Source organism: Mesoplodon mirus (assembly GCF_964341445.2).
Source record: "Mesoplodon mirus genome assembly, chromosome: 15".
NCBI classification, from domain to species: domain Eukaryota; kingdom Metazoa; phylum Chordata; class Mammalia; order Artiodactyla; family Ziphiidae; genus Mesoplodon; species Mesoplodon mirus.
The window spans coordinates 82,629,385-82,647,378 of NC_138991.1; the positions used below are offsets into that span (position 1 = coordinate 82,629,385).

Sequence of the window (17,994 nt, forward strand, 5' to 3'; positions counted from 1 at the left end):
ATGCTGCTTTAAGGGTCAAGTTGGGGCAAAGCGTGGGACCAGCCCCGGTGTGCTGGGTGTGCATCTCTGGGACAAGTGGGTGTATCTGTGTGTGGGAGGAGCCCGGGCTGGCTGTAATACCTCACAGGTGAGGACAGCAGGTGTCTGGCCTTTACCTGGCGGGCTGGGCAGGGGGAGGGGCTGCTTACCTGTCATGGCCGTGTAGCCCAGGAAGCATGCGATTTTCTCCTGGCAGAGTTCCTGTTCCTCATAAGTCAGCAGCTGGTAGATGAACTGCCAGAGGACCTGCTTGGCGGGTGTGTCCAGCACCGGGTAGACATCGACGATCAGGGTGTCGATGTTCCTGGGGGTGGGGTGCAGGAGCAAGGGGTTCATGACTCAGGGGCTCAACAGAGGGGGCAGGGTGGTGGACAAGGGGGCACTTCCAGGCCACAGAATTCAGCCTCATGCCCTTCCCTTCCTCCCCAAGACAGAGAAGTGGGCAGGAAGGTAGGCTCTGCGGACAGGCTGCCCAGATTCAAATCCCAGCTCTGCCACTTATCAGCCAAGTGACCTTTCTCGCTACTAATTTCTCTGTCTCAGTTTCCTCCTCTGTAAAATGGGAGGTAAAAATAGCATCTACTGGGGAGTTCCCTGGTGGCCTAGTGGTTAGGATTCTGGACTCACTGCTGTGGCCTGGGTTCATCCCTGGTCGGGGAATGGAGATCCCACAAGTTGTGTTGCACGGCCAAAAAAAAAAAAAAGAAAAGAAAGCATCTACTGCACAGAGCTGTTGTGAAGATTAAAACGTATAGAACGTATTAGGAAAGCTGACTCACTATATCAGGGACTGGCAAATGATGGCCCAAGGCCCAAAATTTGGCCTGCCACCTGTTTTTGTAAAGCAAGTTTTATTGGAACATGGTCTATATAAGCCTATGGTTTATATTTTGTCTATGGCTGTTCTCAAGTTACAACAGAAGAGATGAATGGTTTCAATGGAGACTATATGGCCTGCAAAGCCTAAAATATTTGCTAATCGCTGCATTGTATGGAAAAAATAAAACTGATCCTTGTGTAACACCACACATAAAGGTGAACTCCAGGTGGATAAAAGACCAAAGTGTGGAAGGTATAATTATAAAATTAATAGAAGATAATGCAGGAGATATCTTTTGACCAAGGGGCAGGGAAGCACTTCTTAAACAAAAATTCAAAAGCCAAAGCCATAGGCCCCAAATGTACTGAATGTGATGATACAAAATCAAGAATACTTGTTCAAAGCAGCACAACTTGGAGCTGTTAATATTAGATATAATGGAAGTAACAATAGAGTAACAAATGGGAGAAGATATTTACAATGTCTAAAATCAACAAGGAATTGGTATCTAAGACTCACAGAGAGGAACTTCCCTGGTGGCTCAGTGGTTAAGAATCCGCCTGCCAATGCAAGGGACACGGGTTCGAGCCCTGGTCCAGGAAGATCCCACATGCCGTGGAGCAACTAAGCCCGTGCACCACAACTACTGAGCCTGCGCTCTAGAGCCCGTGAGCCATAACTACGGAAGCCCACATGCCTAGAGCCCGTGCTCCGCAACAAGAGAAGCCACTGCCATGAGAAGCCTGTGCACCGCAATGAAGAGTTGCCCCCGCTTGCCACAACTAGAGAAAGCCCACGTGCAGCAACGAAGACCCAATGCAGCCAAAAATAAATAAGTAAAATAAATAAATTTATAAAAAAATAAATAAAAAATAAAACAAACAGGGAACTCTGACAAATTTAAGTTTTGCCATTTGGAACTTTCTGCAATTTTTTCCAAATATATTTGTTCAGTGGTTGGTTGAATCTATGGATGCAGAACCCATGGATATAAGGACCGACTGTGGGTGTTATAACTTGGATGAATGTTGAAAACATGCTAAATGAAAGAAGCCAGACATGAAAGTCCACATATTGTATGATTCCATCATATGAAATGTCCAGAACAGGGAAATCTACAGAGACAGAAAGTAGATTAGTGGTTATTTAAGGTGAAGGAGGAGTGGCAGGGAGTGAGAGCAATAGTGAAAGGATCGGGGCTTTCTGTTTTTTTTTTTTTTTTTTTGTGGTACGCGGGCCTCTCACTGTTGTGGCCTCTCCCGTTGCGGAGCACAGGCTCCAGACACGCAGGCTCAGCGGCCATGGCTCACGGACCCAGCCGCTCCGCAGCATGTGGGATCTTCCCGGACCAGAGCACAAACCCGTGTCCCCTGCATCGGCAGGCGGACTCTCAACCACTGCGCCACCAGGGAAGCCTGGGGCTTTCTTTTAGATGAAAGTGTTCTAAAATTGAGTATGATGATGGTTACACATATTTGTGAATACACTAAGAACCAGTGCATTGTACATTCAAATGGGTGACTTGTATGATATGTGGATTATATTTCAACAAATATACATTTTTGTTTAAACAAAAAAAGGGAATGAACAAGTGACTGGCTTTGCAGTGGCCATGAAATGACCCTCTGGGCTGCGGCGTGTGATAAACACTCCTGCTGCTGCTGAGGTGCAAAAAGAAAGATGCTAAACCAAGCCTAACAGGGCGGGGCTGGTGGCAAGTGCCCACAGCGGGGTGTTGTGAGGGTCCCGCCAACAACCCTGCAGGGGGTCGCTGCCTGCCTCACTTTACAGAGAAGGCTGTGACTTGCCCAGGGCACATGGCTAGGAGGTTTCAGAGTCAGGTTTGTTCTAGGGCAGCCCCGATGGTCCCCACCCCCACTCGGGTCCTTTGAGCCTCCCTCAGGAGAAGGGGGCTTAGGAAGCTCAGGCAGGGAGACCCCGATGGTGAGTCCGGACAGGAATCGGGGTCTACCCTGGGCAGGTCCCCACCACCACCCTGGCCCAGCCACCTGTGCTGGAAGAAGCTCTCGAGGGCCCGACAGACCCCATAGCGCTCGGGGGGCGTGAGCAGGTGCTCCAGCTGCTGGCTGAAGGTCCTCCCCTGCACCCGGATGCTGGACGGCAGGATCTCTGCCACCCACTGCAGGGAGGTGAGCGCCGACGACGGGTTGGGAGAATCCATCGAGTCGGAGTCTGCAGGGGCCACGGGAAGGAGAGGCCAGGGTGACCCAGTGTCCCCAGGCCAGGCGCGGTTTTCCTGGCAGCTGGGGCCAGGGGACCTCCCGAACTGGGGTGAGCGCCATGCATTGGGAGGCACACCTGGGGACGTGCCCCATTGGGGGAGGAGGGAGAGCCCCAGGCAGCGTCCCTGAGGCCACCCCACGGGGTTTTACAGCACCACCTGGAGAGGGAAGCTGCAGAGATGGCGGACAAGCAGAGACCTCTGTAGAATCATAAATCCCACCCATGGCGACCCCAGCAGGGTATGTGGGCCAAGGCGGCCAAGGGCCAGTGGGGGTCTCACCGCTGGCGAACGGGACGAGCCCCTCCTCCACCACCAGTGTGGGCATTGCACCACTGCCCTGCAGCATGGACACCACCTTGTCGTGGGAGCAGTTCCTGCCAAGCAGAGATGGCCCAGGAGGGCCTGCCCAGGATGAGCCCTGCCCGAAGCCACCCGCCAGACCTCCCTATCCTGCCAGTGGAGGCCGCACAGCAAGCCCACGGCTGGGCCAGGACCAGAAGCCCTGCCTCTCCTGCTTGTTAATCTCTGCAGGAGAAGTTCCAGGCCCAGGGCCAGCTGGACACTTCTGGGTACAGAAGGGGTCATGAGCACGCCACCCCTGGGCAGGGTCCCCTCTTAAGGGTAAGACACACATGATCCATTCAACTCTGTGCCCCCTGAACGGAGCTGGAGTGTTTCCTGGTTGGAAGGACGATTTGACATCCTGGAGAGGGTGGGAGGGTGGATTCAAGACTTCCTGTGAGAAGAGGGACAAACTGGGGCCCAACTGGTCAGAGGCCCACGGCCAGGGTATCCCAAGAGTCAGGAGTCCTGGGGACTGTTTGCCACCAAGCTCCGGTGACCCCAATAGCCCCTGACCTCATGTCTAGTCCGTTGAGGAAGAGGATCCGGTCGCCCGATTTGAGGGAAGCATTGTCAGCCGGGCTCCCTGGAAGCAAGGAGAGAGGGTGCGGTGAGCTGAACAGTGACCCCCTCGGGGATCCCTGTGTCATCCTCCCGTTTTACAGGCGAGAAGTGGGATGGGTGGCAGAGGAGAGCCAAATGCAGGCCAGCAGTCCCACATTAGAGCCAGCACCCCTCTGCCCCAGCTGCTCCAAGCAGGGACTGATCGCCTGGCGAGGGTGGGAGTGCTCGGGACCCGGCGTGGACCACTGGCCAGCCCTGAGCTGGGGGAGGAGAGCGGAAAAGGAAGGTGTGCACACCCGCCGAGGACCCTACTCTATACTCTATTCTCGACCCCTCGTACAAAGGTCCACATCATAAATTCCCCTGTGCCTTTGTCACTAGGAGAAAATGTGTCTAGAGGGAGGCTCCTCCCTCGGGCTGGGAAACATGAAGGATTAATCATGTTTCGACATCTTGGGACCTTGCTGACACTGGAGTGACTGTCCCTCTAGGGCTAGCCAATCCCTAGAGATGGTACATGACTGGGCTGCAAGTGCACCTTTCCCGTGCAAACCAACCAGTCCTAAGCCCATCCCCCCACCCTTCCTCTATGGGACTCGCATAGTCCGGGTAAACCTGCTTAGCTGGCTTACCCTGCCTCGCCCATTTCTTCCCCCCCCCCAAAAAAAGGGCCCTTGCCCATGTTTTCTCTTGCTCCCTCTGCCTCCTGACCAATCCTGGTGCTTCCCCGTGTGGCCCTTTGTGGCATGGTGTGCCGTGCCCCTTCCTCTTGGGAGCTGTGAGTAACACACCATCTTTTTAACGGCAGTCATCTCCTGACCTGTTGGCCTCACCATGTCTGAATAATAAAACCTACATTTTCAGCACATGGGAGCAGCTAATTCTCACTCTTTGCCTTAACGGCCCTGCAGGTCAGCCCTAACCCAGTACCTGATACCTGGAGAAGGGGGAGCTGCTAAGTTCGCTCCTGTGGATACAGGTTTTTTGTTTTCTTTCTGCCTCTTTCATTATTCATCACTCGAAATTTGATTTGGAAGCAAGTGGGGGGGATTGATAGACGCCTAAATATACTCTCAGACTGTGAGCAACTGGTTCTCTCTTGAGGTGGGGATCGTCAGGAGAGGAAGGGGAATGATCAGGGAAGACTTCCTGAGAGAGGGGGCCGGGGGGAGTTATTTTTCCTGGGACTGAAAAGGGGGAGAGGGCGATGGTGACAAATCCAACATGGCCTGCCTGGAAGCTTGGGCCAGGCTGGGGTGGAAAGGCCAGCGAGGGATGAAAGATCACTGGATCAGGAGTCAGGAGACCCCAGGTTCTAGTCCTTGACTTGCCAGAGTCTCTCAAGCCTGTTTCCCCACCTGTAAAAGCTCCCATCGAAGCACCCCTTTGGCTTCCTATGACGAGGAAGGCATGGGGTTACCAGCCTGGAGGTTGGGTTGGGGAGAACAGCACCCCTGGATTTTAACAGGGCCCCAGGCCAAGTATCTCTGGCTACACATGTGGGAGAGGCAGGGAGGCGGGGGTGGGGGTGATGGCAAAGTTGGAAGAGATATATCCAAAGAGGAGAGATTAATCATGTCTAGAGGAAGCTCCCCAGAGAGCAGCCTTGGGCCTTTTCTCTACAACAGTGTGTCAATGACTTAGTGATGTACAAATCCAAGATGGACTGGGTCTCAGAATGATCCGAAGGCCGGAACAGTGATGCAAAGGCACTGAGGCACTTTCCCAGCGATCAGAAGAGCCCTTCTCACAAATCCATGCACTGGAGATGTGAGATGCAGAAGGGTAGAAAGAACTCAGCATCAGCAGGGGCACCAATGGGGCTGGTGCACTGGGCGCATCATGTTCAGGTGCTGGGAGGGGATGGGACAGGACAGAGCAGGTGACCCAGCCCTGTGGGCTGGTTACAGGGAGGGAGACATCAACTCGGTACCAGGAGACATGTCTGTCCACGGAGACCTTCCACAAGGGAATGCGCTGCCTCCACAATGAATGGGTTTCTTCCCTCCCTCCCCTCAACGCCCCACTGGAAGGGTGGGAAGAAGGAATTCCTTCACTGAGAAGACTGCCTTTTTCAAGATGCACCATTCCAGGAGCAAGAAGGGGCTGGCCAGGTGGGAGGAGGAGGGGAGTCCAGATTTGGGGGGCTGGGGGCTGGATAGTGGGAAGAGGCCCTGGAGCCCTGCTGCCTGCCCAGCAAGTGCCCAGTTCCCAGGGAATGCGAATGTTGTCTGGGGCTCAGCCTGGGCAGACAGCAGCTCTGTCCCGGCTGCCCCAGTGTCTCAGGCAGTGCCCCTTTCCCTCCCTGTGGACATAGGAAAGATCTGGATGGAGAACTTGGCTCACTTGGAGCAGGGGTGACCCTGAACTTGGAGGGGGTTTGCCCTGACTGGGGAAGGTGGATGATTTGGATCTGCTGCTCTGGGACACTCAGAGGACACAGGCTACTTGAGGTTGGTACCTGAAAGGGGGAGGGGCTGGTGAGTATCGGCCTAACAGACTCCCTCACCCAATCCTGAAAAACCCACCCACACCTCACCAGGCAGGACAGACTCGATCCAGACAGGTCCGTGGCCGCGAAGCGTGAAGCCGAAGCTCTTGTTGCCCTTGTAGACTCGGACCGTCCTGGGGAGAAAGAAGGGGCAGGTGGGGGGCGGGCAGCGTGCCTTTCCCTGGGGAGAGGAGCCTGGGGGGTGCTGGGGATGGCGATGTCCAGTGTCCCGCCCCCCTTCACCTCTCCTGGACCCCAACCCCCAGGTGTCCTCGCTTCGCCCCCGCGACCTCTGCCCGGGTCTCCATGCCGAGCCCACCGACCGAGAGGCGTCCGCAGCCCGCGCCCACACGTCTCGGGTACCTGCGCGCGCCCCCGGGGCCGGCGCGGCCGCCGAGCAGAGAGGCGGCCTTGCGCTGGGGAGGCTCGTCGGGACGGCGCGGGGCGGCGCTGGCGCGCGTGGACACCAGGAGGCGCTCCGGCCGCTCCTCGCTGCGGCTCCGGCGCAGCCGCTGCGCGCCATGCGCCCGCCGGGCGCGGCATAGCTTGCCCAGCAGACCCTGAGACACCACCTCGTCGAAGCGCGCCCGGTGCTTCTTGGGGATGAAGATCCTGCGGGCGAGGACAGCAGAGTCGGGGCGCGCCCCCTGATCGCGCCCTGAACTCGGCAAACCTCGGCCCAAAGACTTCTCTTCGTGGGTGCTGCCCTCGGCTCTCCCCTCCACCCAGGGGTGGCGGGGGAATCTGCAGCCTACACCCCAAGTGTCCCCCTCGGTGCCCGGACTTGCGCCCCAATGGGCCCGGGCCACACGAAGGCCACGGCGCCCTGCTTGCTGCACTTCGGGGAAAGTCTCGTTCCCACTGTCCCATTACTCTGGCCTCGGGGCCTTCAGTGCCCTCAAAGCCCGTCCGTGGACCCATTCCTCCTCTTGCCTCTGTCTTCCCAACTCTGGCCTCTCCCAGACTCCCTCATCTCATGCCCTCGCACCAGCCAGGCCAAACAGCAGGTAGGGGTCCCCACCACCCATCATCTCCCTGCCTGATTCCAGGCAACTCTGCTGGAGAAAACTGAAGCCACAATCCGCTCTGGGGTCACACTTTGCCCAGACCCTCATCAGACTCCCCAGCTCTCAGCTTGCTTCTCCCAGCAGCCCTCTCTACAGCTGCCGCCTCAGAAAGTGCCAGGACCACCACATCCAGCCCTGTCTCGTACTTTCGCCCAGGCTGTGGCCCCCACCTAGCACACTCTCTCTGCTCTTCTAGCTAAACCGGGCTCGCCCTTCAACACCCAACACCGGCCTTCCTCCAGTTTTGTCCAACATGTTCTAGGAAGTCTCTGCTATCTGTGCCAGCCAGGCGCTCGGCTTCAAAGCTGAAGGCACTGTGGACCCTGCTCTAAAAGGAGTCACCCTGGAAGTGATGAGAGGCAATGGGGAGGCTCACATAGTCCCTTGTTGGGGTCCACACCCTGGAATGTTTCCTTGGTGCCCATAGGTCTCCTCGACAAGGCTGGAAGCTCTCAGAGGGCTGGGTCTGAAGCCTGGGTGTGACCCACAGTGACCAGCCAGGACTCGGCACATGGTTGGGACTCAGAGACTCAGTAAACGGCGGTCTACCAGTGGCCCACCCATACTTCTGAGTAATGGCAGCAGTTAACATCCTGGTGGACTCCCTGGCCCATGGCAGAGGATCCCTAACTTTCCAGGGTTACTCGGCTGCCCTCGGCACAGCTGAGATGGAAGCCCAGCCTCTGGACCTCTGCACTGTGGCAGGGCTCTGTCGAGGGCCCCTGAAGGTCTGGTTGCTATCAAGGCCTCCCTGGCTGCATCCCAAGGCTCCCTTTTCTGTTCTTTTGACCAGGTGCCAGTGCCAAGGGCATGGGAGGAGGGGAGGGAGCAGCCACAGCTGAAATACAACGCCTCTAATGTCACACGGTGGCCCTCACTAAGTTCCCCCCATCTCTGTGGGTAGTTTAATAAGGTCAGTGGGCAGACTAAGCTGCCTGGTGGGAGGGAAGGGATGTGGATCCTCGGGGAGGAGGGTGCATCAGGGCCTGCCCCCCACCCCCCAGTGAGCTCCGCTTCAGATCTGGATGTTCCAGGCAACCAGGAGGTTAGAATGATGGCCTGCTCAACTCTGCCAGGAGAGTCATCGCCTGATACACTCATCCTTGCCCACCCCCAGTGGTTCCCAAAAATCTAGAGCCTCAGTCACATTCCCCAGATGGTCAGTCAAGGTCTCCAGAGCCTGACTTCTCCTTCCACCTGGCCTGCACATTCCCCACATGCCTCATGCTCAGGCAAAGCAGAGATGACAAGCCGGAAACTGTCTACCTTACACTTTGGCTCCGGCCCCAGGCTCCAGAAGGTATCAGCCCAACACCCCCAGCCCCTAGGTCCAACCTGTCACCCTCTAGCAGCAATAAGAAACGCCGCCACCCTGCCCCTGCAGTGGAAACCAGGTGAGTCACCAACTGCATACGTAGGAGAGAGTTGGGTGGCCCATTCCCTCCTTGGTGTTCTTGGGGCTGAGAAGGAAGCCAAGGCTGCCTGGTGTGCCAGACGCCCTTTCTGGCTGGTGTGGGCCCTCCATGCGGCTCAGTCTGGCCCAGGCACCCCAGCCCTGGGTCTGCTCTGAATTGACTAGCCCAGCGGATCCAGATGCAGTGGGGTCTCATGGACCACTCTGGCTGATGGATTTGATGCCCCTTTGACCTGACAGCCTGGCTATGACTGCCTCAGGACTCCCAGGTCCCTGCTATGCCAAGAAGCTTCTCTGTGGCCACAGGGCCCTTCTGGGTGCCACACAATGACCTTGCACTCAGAGTCAGTTCCGTTCTCTCTGGGGGATCAGGTCTAAATCCAACTCCAGATTCCTACCCGGGGCTCCCATAGGGTCCTCTCTCTCCACCACATTCCCCGCCTTGTTCTCTACCCAGTTCCCTCAATCAGTCCAGTCGTAGGAAGGAAAAAGGGCTTTTCAATCCCAGCCCTTGATCCCCGACCCGGATCCCGACCCCTAGGGCCTCGGACGGGTTCCGGGTGCCTAGCGCGGGGAACTCGCCCCTTTAATAACCTTCCAGTTTATGCCTGCCCTCCCAAGCCCCCGCCCCCAGCCAGGCTCGGTGGGTGCCCACCCAGGACAGCGAAGCCCCTCAGTGCCCCAGCCCCACCCCTTTTCAGGTCAGCCGGAGGCGGGTCCGTCGCACCAGGGTGCGCGGTTCCCGGGGACTCGGGGCGCAGTGGGGAAACTACCGAAAGTGCCGAGAGAAGCCCTGGTCCTTCCCCATCTGAAGCCGGCGACGGCGGCGCGGCAGGTGCCGATGGGCAGGGGGTGACGGAGCCCGCGAAAAGAGCGAGGGCGCCGAGACTCCACGCGCCTCTGCTGGGCGAGCGCGCTCCGCCCCTCCCGAGCCGGCTGGGCCCGAGGCCCCGCGCCCGCCCCCTCTCGGGTGGCCCCGCCCCACCCGGCCCCGCCCCTCCGGGGGACCCTTCAGTCAGCTCCCCGTGAGCTGGGGCTGGTCGAGGCCGTCACGCCGCCTCCTCTGGCCCCCTCCACGAGCACCTCCCCAGGCGCCTCGCCTTCGACCCCTCGGGCCGCGGCGCTCCCGAGAGTCCCCAACACCCGGCTGCAGCGAGGCCGAACCCGACCGTTCAGAGGAAGCTCCGACTGCCTTGTGCAGAGCCTGGGAAGGCTTTCTGGAGGAGGTGGGCTTTGCGCTGGGACTCGAGGACTCAGCAGGTGTCGGCCAGAGAGACCCTCCCTTCCCACCCAGGGGGAAGCTCCAGAGGAGAAGGGGCTAGAGAAGGAGGCCTTGAATGCCGTTGTCGGCCGCTCAAGCTGCACTCTGAACCAGAGGAGGTATAAGGATTTACGGGGAGGTGGAGGGACCCCGAAGGTTTTGGTACGCCAGGGGAGGGGTGATGCTGGGAGGGGCACAGCAAAGGATGTTAGGATGGGACAAGTGGCCAGATTCTAAAACACAGGAAGTCAAGTTAATGAGACCTGGTGAGTGAGTGGAAGTGAAGAGGGGGCAGCCAGGTTGGGGCAAGTCCCAGGTGAGGGCAGTGGGGGGAATAGAGGGCCTCCCTGGGGTGGGCGTGTCCTACTGCGAGAGGCGAGGGGAGGACCAGCTAAGGGCAAGAGACGGAGATAACGGGAAAGGGGGTCTGGACTCCTCCTCCGGCTCTGGGCCTGCCAGGCCTTGGAAGACAAAGCAGGAGCAGGCCCCAGGGCCCCCACTGCATTGTCATTACTTGCTGATCCGAGTCCTAGCTTCAGGCTGGAAAGGGGGAGAATCTGAGTTCTGAGGACCAAAGGATAGATGCCGGGGAACCAGCCCAGGGCATCCTGGGAGGGGTTTCTCAGGGACAGCCTCAAAGGGGCAGGGCGCTGGGGGCAGGGGGTGGGGGGGGTCAGCACGAGGAGGCGGCCACCCCCCAGACAGGCTGGAACGGCGGAGGCAGGAAACCCTGGGGACTTTGCCTCCGCCTCAGTCTCTGCGGGGAACATCCTCCATGATCCTGCCTGTGGGTTCCTGCAGCCCGTCACAGGGAGGCCCCTGCAGAGCTGACGGTCAGCCTCTGTCCTCTATCCAGGCCATGCTGCCTGGCCCCAGGGAGGCCACCACTCTGGGGTGACCTCTCACGGCTTTATGTCTCCCCTGCGGCAGCAGGAAGCCAGAGCCAGTGCTCAGTCGGTGTTCTCCCCATGCCTGACCTCAGCCCTGCCAGGGGGAGAAGTGTCTGAAAACCCTCACAGTGAGCACAGCTCCCTGCCATCCACAGGGCCACAGCCGTCCCATCATGATAGAGCCATTTCTAGTTGCTTGGTACCAGCTGTAATGGCCCAGCATCCAGAACCAGGCCCGCCTGAGGCTGTGAAGACTGTCCACGTGGGCACCGCCGTGGGCACTGGAGACGTGACCACGGAGCAGATGCTCCTGCTTGAATCCAGACACAGCCAGCAGTGCACTCGCTGCCTTGGGGCCAGGTTCCCCCTCTGCTACCCCAGCACAGTGAAGGCACCAAAGGGGCCAGCAGCTGGTGCATCTGGCCAGATGACCCATGGCAGCATAGGGTGGGCCAGGTTGGTCTTGCTGAAACGTCTGCCCCAGCAGGAGGGTACTACCAAAGGCAGATCACACTAGGGCAGTGTTTCTCAACTGGGGGTGATTTTGCCCCACAGAGGACATTGGGCGTTGTCTGGAGACAGTTCTGGTTGTCACAAAATGACAAGTGGGCGGAGGGTGTGCTACTGGCATCTAGTGAGCAGAGGCCAGGGATGCGCTAAGCATCTTACAACATGCAGGACAGCCCCCAGCAACAGAGAAACATGGGGCCCCAAGTATCGATCACGCCACGGTCAAGGGACCTCTCTAGGGAGAAAGAGACCTTCCCTAGGGGAAGCCAATTTAACGGAGCACATACTAGATGCCTGGCACTTCCCCCTACACAGTGTCATAGAATTTTCCAAGGAACTTTGTATGATGGTGTCTCTGACACTTGTCATTAAAGCAGAACAGGGTGAAGGAGGTGCTCACACCCTGTCCCCCAGACTCTCAACTAATCTCTTTTCTGCTTGCAGTTGGCAGAGTCCGTTTATATGCTTTCCTACCAAGAACCCCACCGGGAACACGTAGAAATGACCCCCATTTTTATGGATAAAGTGTAGAGGTTAGTGAAACTGCTCAAGGTCACACAGCCAGTGAGTGGACTGGGGGTTCAAGCTAGGTCTGCTGGGATTCAAAACACAGCTTCCTCCACCACCTCAGCTGTTCCCTCTCCCGACCCCCACCCCTGACCCTTCTCTTCTTTGCATTTTTTCCTGAAACACCAGCAGAGCACAAAGCTGACTTTGCTCTCCTGTTCCCTCCTATCCACGTCACGCTTTCCAAACTACCTGGCCTGTCCTAATTAGAAAGTCATTTTATCACTTCATCAAACTGGGATCCCTTTGGGGATAGACCCAAATTAGGCTCTGAGCCACAGGAGTAACTGCTGTCGTAAAGAAAGATAAGACCCTTTACTTACAACATCGCCACTGACCCAAATCTCACCCTCACGGCCGTGCTAAGATGATGAGGCCACGCTGAATATTAAATCGTATTTGATATTCATTAAATTCAATGTTAAAGAGTGACATGTGGCTAGTGGCTACTGCACTGGATGGCCCAACTTCATGGTCTCACTGCTCCTTCTCCTTTCTCCCCAAGTCTTCCAGTTTGGCCACTGGGACCACCCCTCAGAGGCCACACGGCGATTTGGGTGGGTTCCAGCCTCTGTCGAGTGTGCACACACATGAGCACAACACACGCGCACACGTGTATCTTTACCTACCCTTTGCTGCTGCACCTCTCATTCAAACCTTGTCTCTCCTCAGTTGGGGGGTCTCAAGGCCAGAGCCCTTCATGGCCCTCTACCAAGGCAGGGTGGGTCACAGCTAGGCACAGTTGGGTACCCAGGGTTGGGTTGTGTGTGGCACCACCTCGCCTTGGCTCTCCAGGCTCCACCTCTGTGGCTAGATGCCTGGCCCTGATGAACTATCTTCCCACCTCCACAGGGCACATGCCACACCCCACCGGTCAGTGTCTGAGCTCCAGCACTGGAACTTTCTGCCTGCTCCAAGCAGCCTGCCCTGACTGCCCTGTGCTGAGTTCATTCTCAGCTGCCCCTCGGCTGGTGCTCAGCTCTCAGAATCACAGAAGACTGTCTGTGATTCCTCCATGCCTTCTCTGAGCTCTCTTGGGAAGGTGCTGCGTGGGGAACATCACTTCATCCCTGGAACCCAGTACACGGGCACCAGAGTACACCCGTGCACCAGAGGGGTGGTGGAGGGGGGTGGGGAGGTGGGGGGATGGGTGGCTGAAGCCACGCTGCCAGGGCACCCCTCTCCCTGCATAGCCCAGCTGGGCACAGCCCCCTCCTCCAGCAGCCTCCCCAATTTTCCTATTGCCCTTGACGCACGGACAACAGAGGCTGCTGTTTCATCCTCCCCAGCAGCGCCCCGGGGACGGGGACGCTGCGGGGACTGGGCATCCCCAGGTGTCCAGGGTTCCCACTTCCCAGGCTCTAAATCGAGCATGCCCAAGGGGGTGCCTCCTCCACCCCAGCTCTTCCTGACCCGCTGCCGGCCGCTCGGGGACGAGCCGCGGACAGGAAAGGCGGGCGTAGGGGCTGTCCCGGGAGGCAGACCGGCTGGCCCGGCAGAGGCGGCAGGGACGGAAGCCTGGGCAGCGCCGGAGGGAGATGAGGGACCGAGGGGGCCTCCAGCTGAGTCTGGCTGCTAACAGCCTTAAGACACGCAAGCCAACTTCCCAGGGACAGCCTGGCCGCCCGGCCCCTGCCCCAGCACTGGTGCGGAGGGGCGGGGTGGGGGGCTGCCCATCCATCACCTCCCCAGGGAGCCCTCAGCGCCAGCGCATCATCTGCTCTGCAAATTTGGCTCTAGAAATAACTTTTTTTCTCTCCGGATTTTCCCAGCAAGGGGCAGGCCCCTAACTCACCCCAGGCAGCTCATGGTGGCCTCCTGTGCTCTGCTGCAGAGCGGAGACGCTGCGCCCGGGCTTGGGGAGTGGGGGTGGCCAGCCCGGTCCCTGACATTGGCCAGGCCCAGAGGGAGGGGCAGGCTGCGGGGTGAATGGCAGCGAGGGGAGGGGGCGGGCTGAGCCCAGGAAGGGGGAGGGGCGGGGGTGGGGGAGCGTCACAGGCCCTGGAGGCAGGGGCTGGAGATCCAGCCCCACAAGATCCGTGCAGGGAACACATCATTCAGGCCCAGGGGGGTCTGATCAAAGCTGTGCGGTGCAGGGCAGGATGGGGGTGGAGGTGGGGAGCCGGTTTCCGGAGATTCCCAGGCCACTCCAGGTGTGGACCTACCAGGAGATTTTTTTTTTTTTCCTGAAGGAGGAATTTAGAAGGTCCAAAGCTGAGCAGAAAGTGCACAGCTAATTGGTTCATGTTCTTGTGACTGCTACTCATTTGCTGTGTGACTTTGGGCCAGCCTCTTAACCTCTCTGAGCCTCAGTCTACCTTTGTGGAATGGGGACAGTAACAGTGCTGGTGGGATTCAGTGACAGAGTGTTCCTCTAGGGACCTGGCGATGTTCTTGGCATGCAGCTGGCATCATCAAAGGGTAGAGAGAACACACTGTTTATAGGATGGGGGGGTGGTGCCCGGGATGGACACAGCACAGCTCCAGGCTTCCTTGCCTTGACACTGCGCCATTACTCCCTCTCAATGAAGAACTAGGAGTTTCTTGGTGTCACATTGGAGATTTCTGTGATCTGGGTTTTGGGACAGAGCAGGGCAGACTGTGACTTCGGCTCAGGAGGTGGGTCTTCTCTGCAGCCCAGCCCAGCCCAGCAGTTAGCAGCCCTTTCCTTCTCACTCAAAGTGACGCCCTGGCCGCCAGCAAAGCCAACAGCTGCCCTTCCCAGCAGCCTTCGGGGCCACTGGCACACCCATATCCTGGGGCTGACGGGGTGTTGGGGTCCAGCTCAGGAGCGGGCCACGCAGCCACAGCAGCAGCAGAGCCTGGGGTGGTGGTGGGAGAGTGGACACCCCTGCCTGCCCATCCTGCCCCCAACTGAGGTACCTGAGATTCTCCAGGAGGGGCCGACGGGCCTCGAGGGGCAGCACCAGGGTGAGCGCCCACACCAGCTCATCCACCCGCTGCTCAGCCGCGAACTGCTTTAGAGCAGCGAACACCCGCTCCTTGGTCAACGGCTGGTCCCCCAACATTTCATCCACCTGCGGGGAAGGGTCTGATGAGTGGCCACAAGGGCCCCAGGGCAGAACACCAGGGAATCAGTCACCTCCCTCCCTTTCTCCCGCAGGACAGTTGACATGGCAGCCCCTTCTGGGCCCCCGTGAGAGCTCCTTACCCAGACCATGCCACTTCAGAGCTCACAGTAGCCCAACGAGGTGGGCGGGGCCAGTATCTTTGTTTTATATCTAAGGAAACTGAGGCTGCTAGGGGTGGGGTGACTGGCTCAAGGCCATGGAGTCAGGATTCAAACCTAGAGACAGCCCTTCTACTGAATACTGTAAGGATGAAAGGAATCCATATAAGGGCTTAAAACACGTGCCAAGCACTCTGTAATTGCTAGTTACTATTATTATAACACTATGTTCCCTTCCACCATACTCTTCCGCTGAGAGATCCCACAGAGCATTCTGGCTCCACAAAAAAGCCCTGGAGTGCACGCGTCACCCGAAATTCTGGTTTCCTCAGTACTCCCTCTGGACTTTTGTTTTCTTCACCTTAGTGTGCAAACCAGCTGATGACAGACAAAGCACATCTACTCAGAGGAGCCTACTGGACATGGGCAGTAAGAGTGTCCAAAGCCTAAAAATGCACCTGTCATTTTACCCAGTGATCTTGCATCTACAAATGTATCCTTGACATGGCCTAACAAGTGCACAACGATATATGAGTGAAGAGGTTCACCTCTGCATTGTTTATGATACTGAGACATTGGAAGCAGTATAAATATCTGACATTACAGGCTAAATAATTGTAGCACATCCATTTGGGGGATATTTCCTTGGCTATGCAGCCAAGATGGGAGGAAATCCCCAACCAGGTGAGAGGCAAGATCCAGGGCCTTATGTTGCAGCCTCAGGCAATCAGAGGCTCTTGCCCGGGGATTTGGCTCTTGAAGGAATGATGCAGAGATGTGGGGACACAGAGCTTGTTCGGGGCAGTGGCAGAGCCCTGTAGCGCACCCTGAGCAGACTTATCCTGAAGGGTGTTTAGGACAGCTGTGCTCCAGGTGGCCCATCCCTTCTTGGTCCTAAGCCTAGGTCTCCAGCACTGATTCTATGAACTCTTCCTCCCACAAATTCCTTTTCTGCCTCAGTTAGCGGAGTCAACTTCTGTTGTTTCACAGCCAAGTTCACTCCATACTCTGCAGTATTGGATATCATTGATTCTAGGGTGAGCACTTTTTAAAAAAAAATTTAACATCTCTGAAATCAGGTTGTGTCCTATGGCTAGTTGTCATTCCTGTACATGTATGAATTTGGTCATAGGTTTCATATTGTTACTTCCATTGAGTTATATACATTGCGAGTACTAAATATGTCCAAATGAGTCTAAAAGCCCTCTTCCACTAACTACAAATTAAGTGACAAGAAGGTAAGGAAGCATGTGTCATGGGTCAGTTGGCAGGGATTTTTCTTTCTTGGTGGTAGATAAAACAAGTGCATCTTGCAATTGACAGTGTTTAAGGTTTGATGCAGTGTGGTACCATTTGGCCAGAGAGAATGATGCTGTAGGTCTTTATTTAAAAACCATGAAATGGGGAGTGATGGCTAATGGGTGCAGGGCTTCTTTCTGGGGTGATTAAAAAGTTCTAAAATTGTGGTGATGGTTGCACGGCTCTGTGAATATACTAAAAACCATTGAAGTGTACACTTTAAATGAATAAATTGTATGGTATATGAATACATCTCAATAAAACTGTTATAAAATACATAGAAAATGTTTGTGATAAACAGGTAAGTGAAAAAAACAGGCTATCAAATGGAACACACGGTGTTACATTTTTATCATAGATAATTACACATATGTCTGCACAGGGAATATGCACTAAGGTTTATAGTGATTTTGATTATTTTTATGTCAATGGTTTCCATTTTTTAAACAGTGAGCTTATATGACTTATACAGTCAGGAAAAGGCATACATGTTGTCGTTGCTTCTTTTTTTCGCTTTATTTTTTACTGTGGTAAAAATGCACATAACATAAAATTTACCACTGTAACCATTTTCATATGTACAATTCAGTGGCATTAAGTACATTCACAATGTGGTGTAACCATCACCACCTTCTAGTTCCAGGACATTCTCATCACCCCAAATGGAAACCCTGTACCCATTAAGTGGTCACTCCCCGTTCCCTACTTCCCCAGCCCCGGGCAGCCACTAATCTATTTTTCTGTTCTATGGATGCTCATACTGAATATTTCTTATGACTGGAATCATATACTATGTGGGCTTTTGTGCCTGGCACCAATACTTTTTTTTTTTTTTTTTTTTTTTTTGGTCTCACCGCATGTGGGATCTTAGTTCCCCGACCAGGGATCGAACCTGCGCCCCCTGCAGTGGAAGCACAGCGTCCTAACCACTGGACTGTCAGGGAATTCCCACTAACACTTTAAAAAATGCAGCAGTTAATCATTGTCTGTCCATACTCCAGGAGATCCCTGCCTTGTTAATCCAGGGTCTGGGGGTGCCTCTGGGTACTGACATCCTCACCTAACCCTGAAGCAGGGGTGGGAGGCTGGGCCACTTGGTGAGCCTGGGAGTTTGCCATGCATCTCTCTCAGGACCGTGCAGGTGCAATTCAGCCAGAACTGGGGCTGTTCAGTACCCCCTTCCATCCACCTCCAAGCTTCTCAACAGACCCAGCATCCCTCCCCTCCACCCTCCACTCTCCTGGGCAAGGCCAACCCACAAGGCCACAGACATTCCACTGCACACACACACACAC

General features: G+C 56.2%; 1 protein-coding gene across 5 annotated transcripts in view; it reads right to left on the reverse strand.

The window, feature by feature from the left end:
* Window positions 1-17,994, reverse strand: part of GRID2IP (Grid2 interacting protein) — a gene marked incomplete at both ends in the record, with an annotated part of 32,523 nt that overhangs the window by 10,293 nt on the left and 4,236 nt on the right. For 2 of the 5 annotated variants that reach the window (XM_082645704.1, XM_082645703.1), the window contains 7 exons: window positions 189-343; window positions 2,869-3,052; window positions 3,384-3,478; window positions 3,963-4,032; window positions 6,550-6,635; window positions 6,865-7,113; window positions 15,094-15,248. In XM_082645704.1, coding sequence (XP_082501830.1) covers window positions 189-343; window positions 2,869-3,052; window positions 3,384-3,478; window positions 3,963-4,032; window positions 6,550-6,635; window positions 6,865-7,113; window positions 15,094-15,248 — 994 coding nt within the window. Of the gene's footprint in view, window positions 1-188; window positions 344-2,868; window positions 3,053-3,383; window positions 3,479-3,962; window positions 4,033-6,549; window positions 6,636-6,864; window positions 7,114-9,755; window positions 9,791-14,005; window positions 14,020-15,093; window positions 15,249-17,994 lie in introns of those variants that run through there. The other 3 variants (XM_082645706.1, XM_082645705.1, XM_082645707.1) reach the window with 2 other exon arrangements.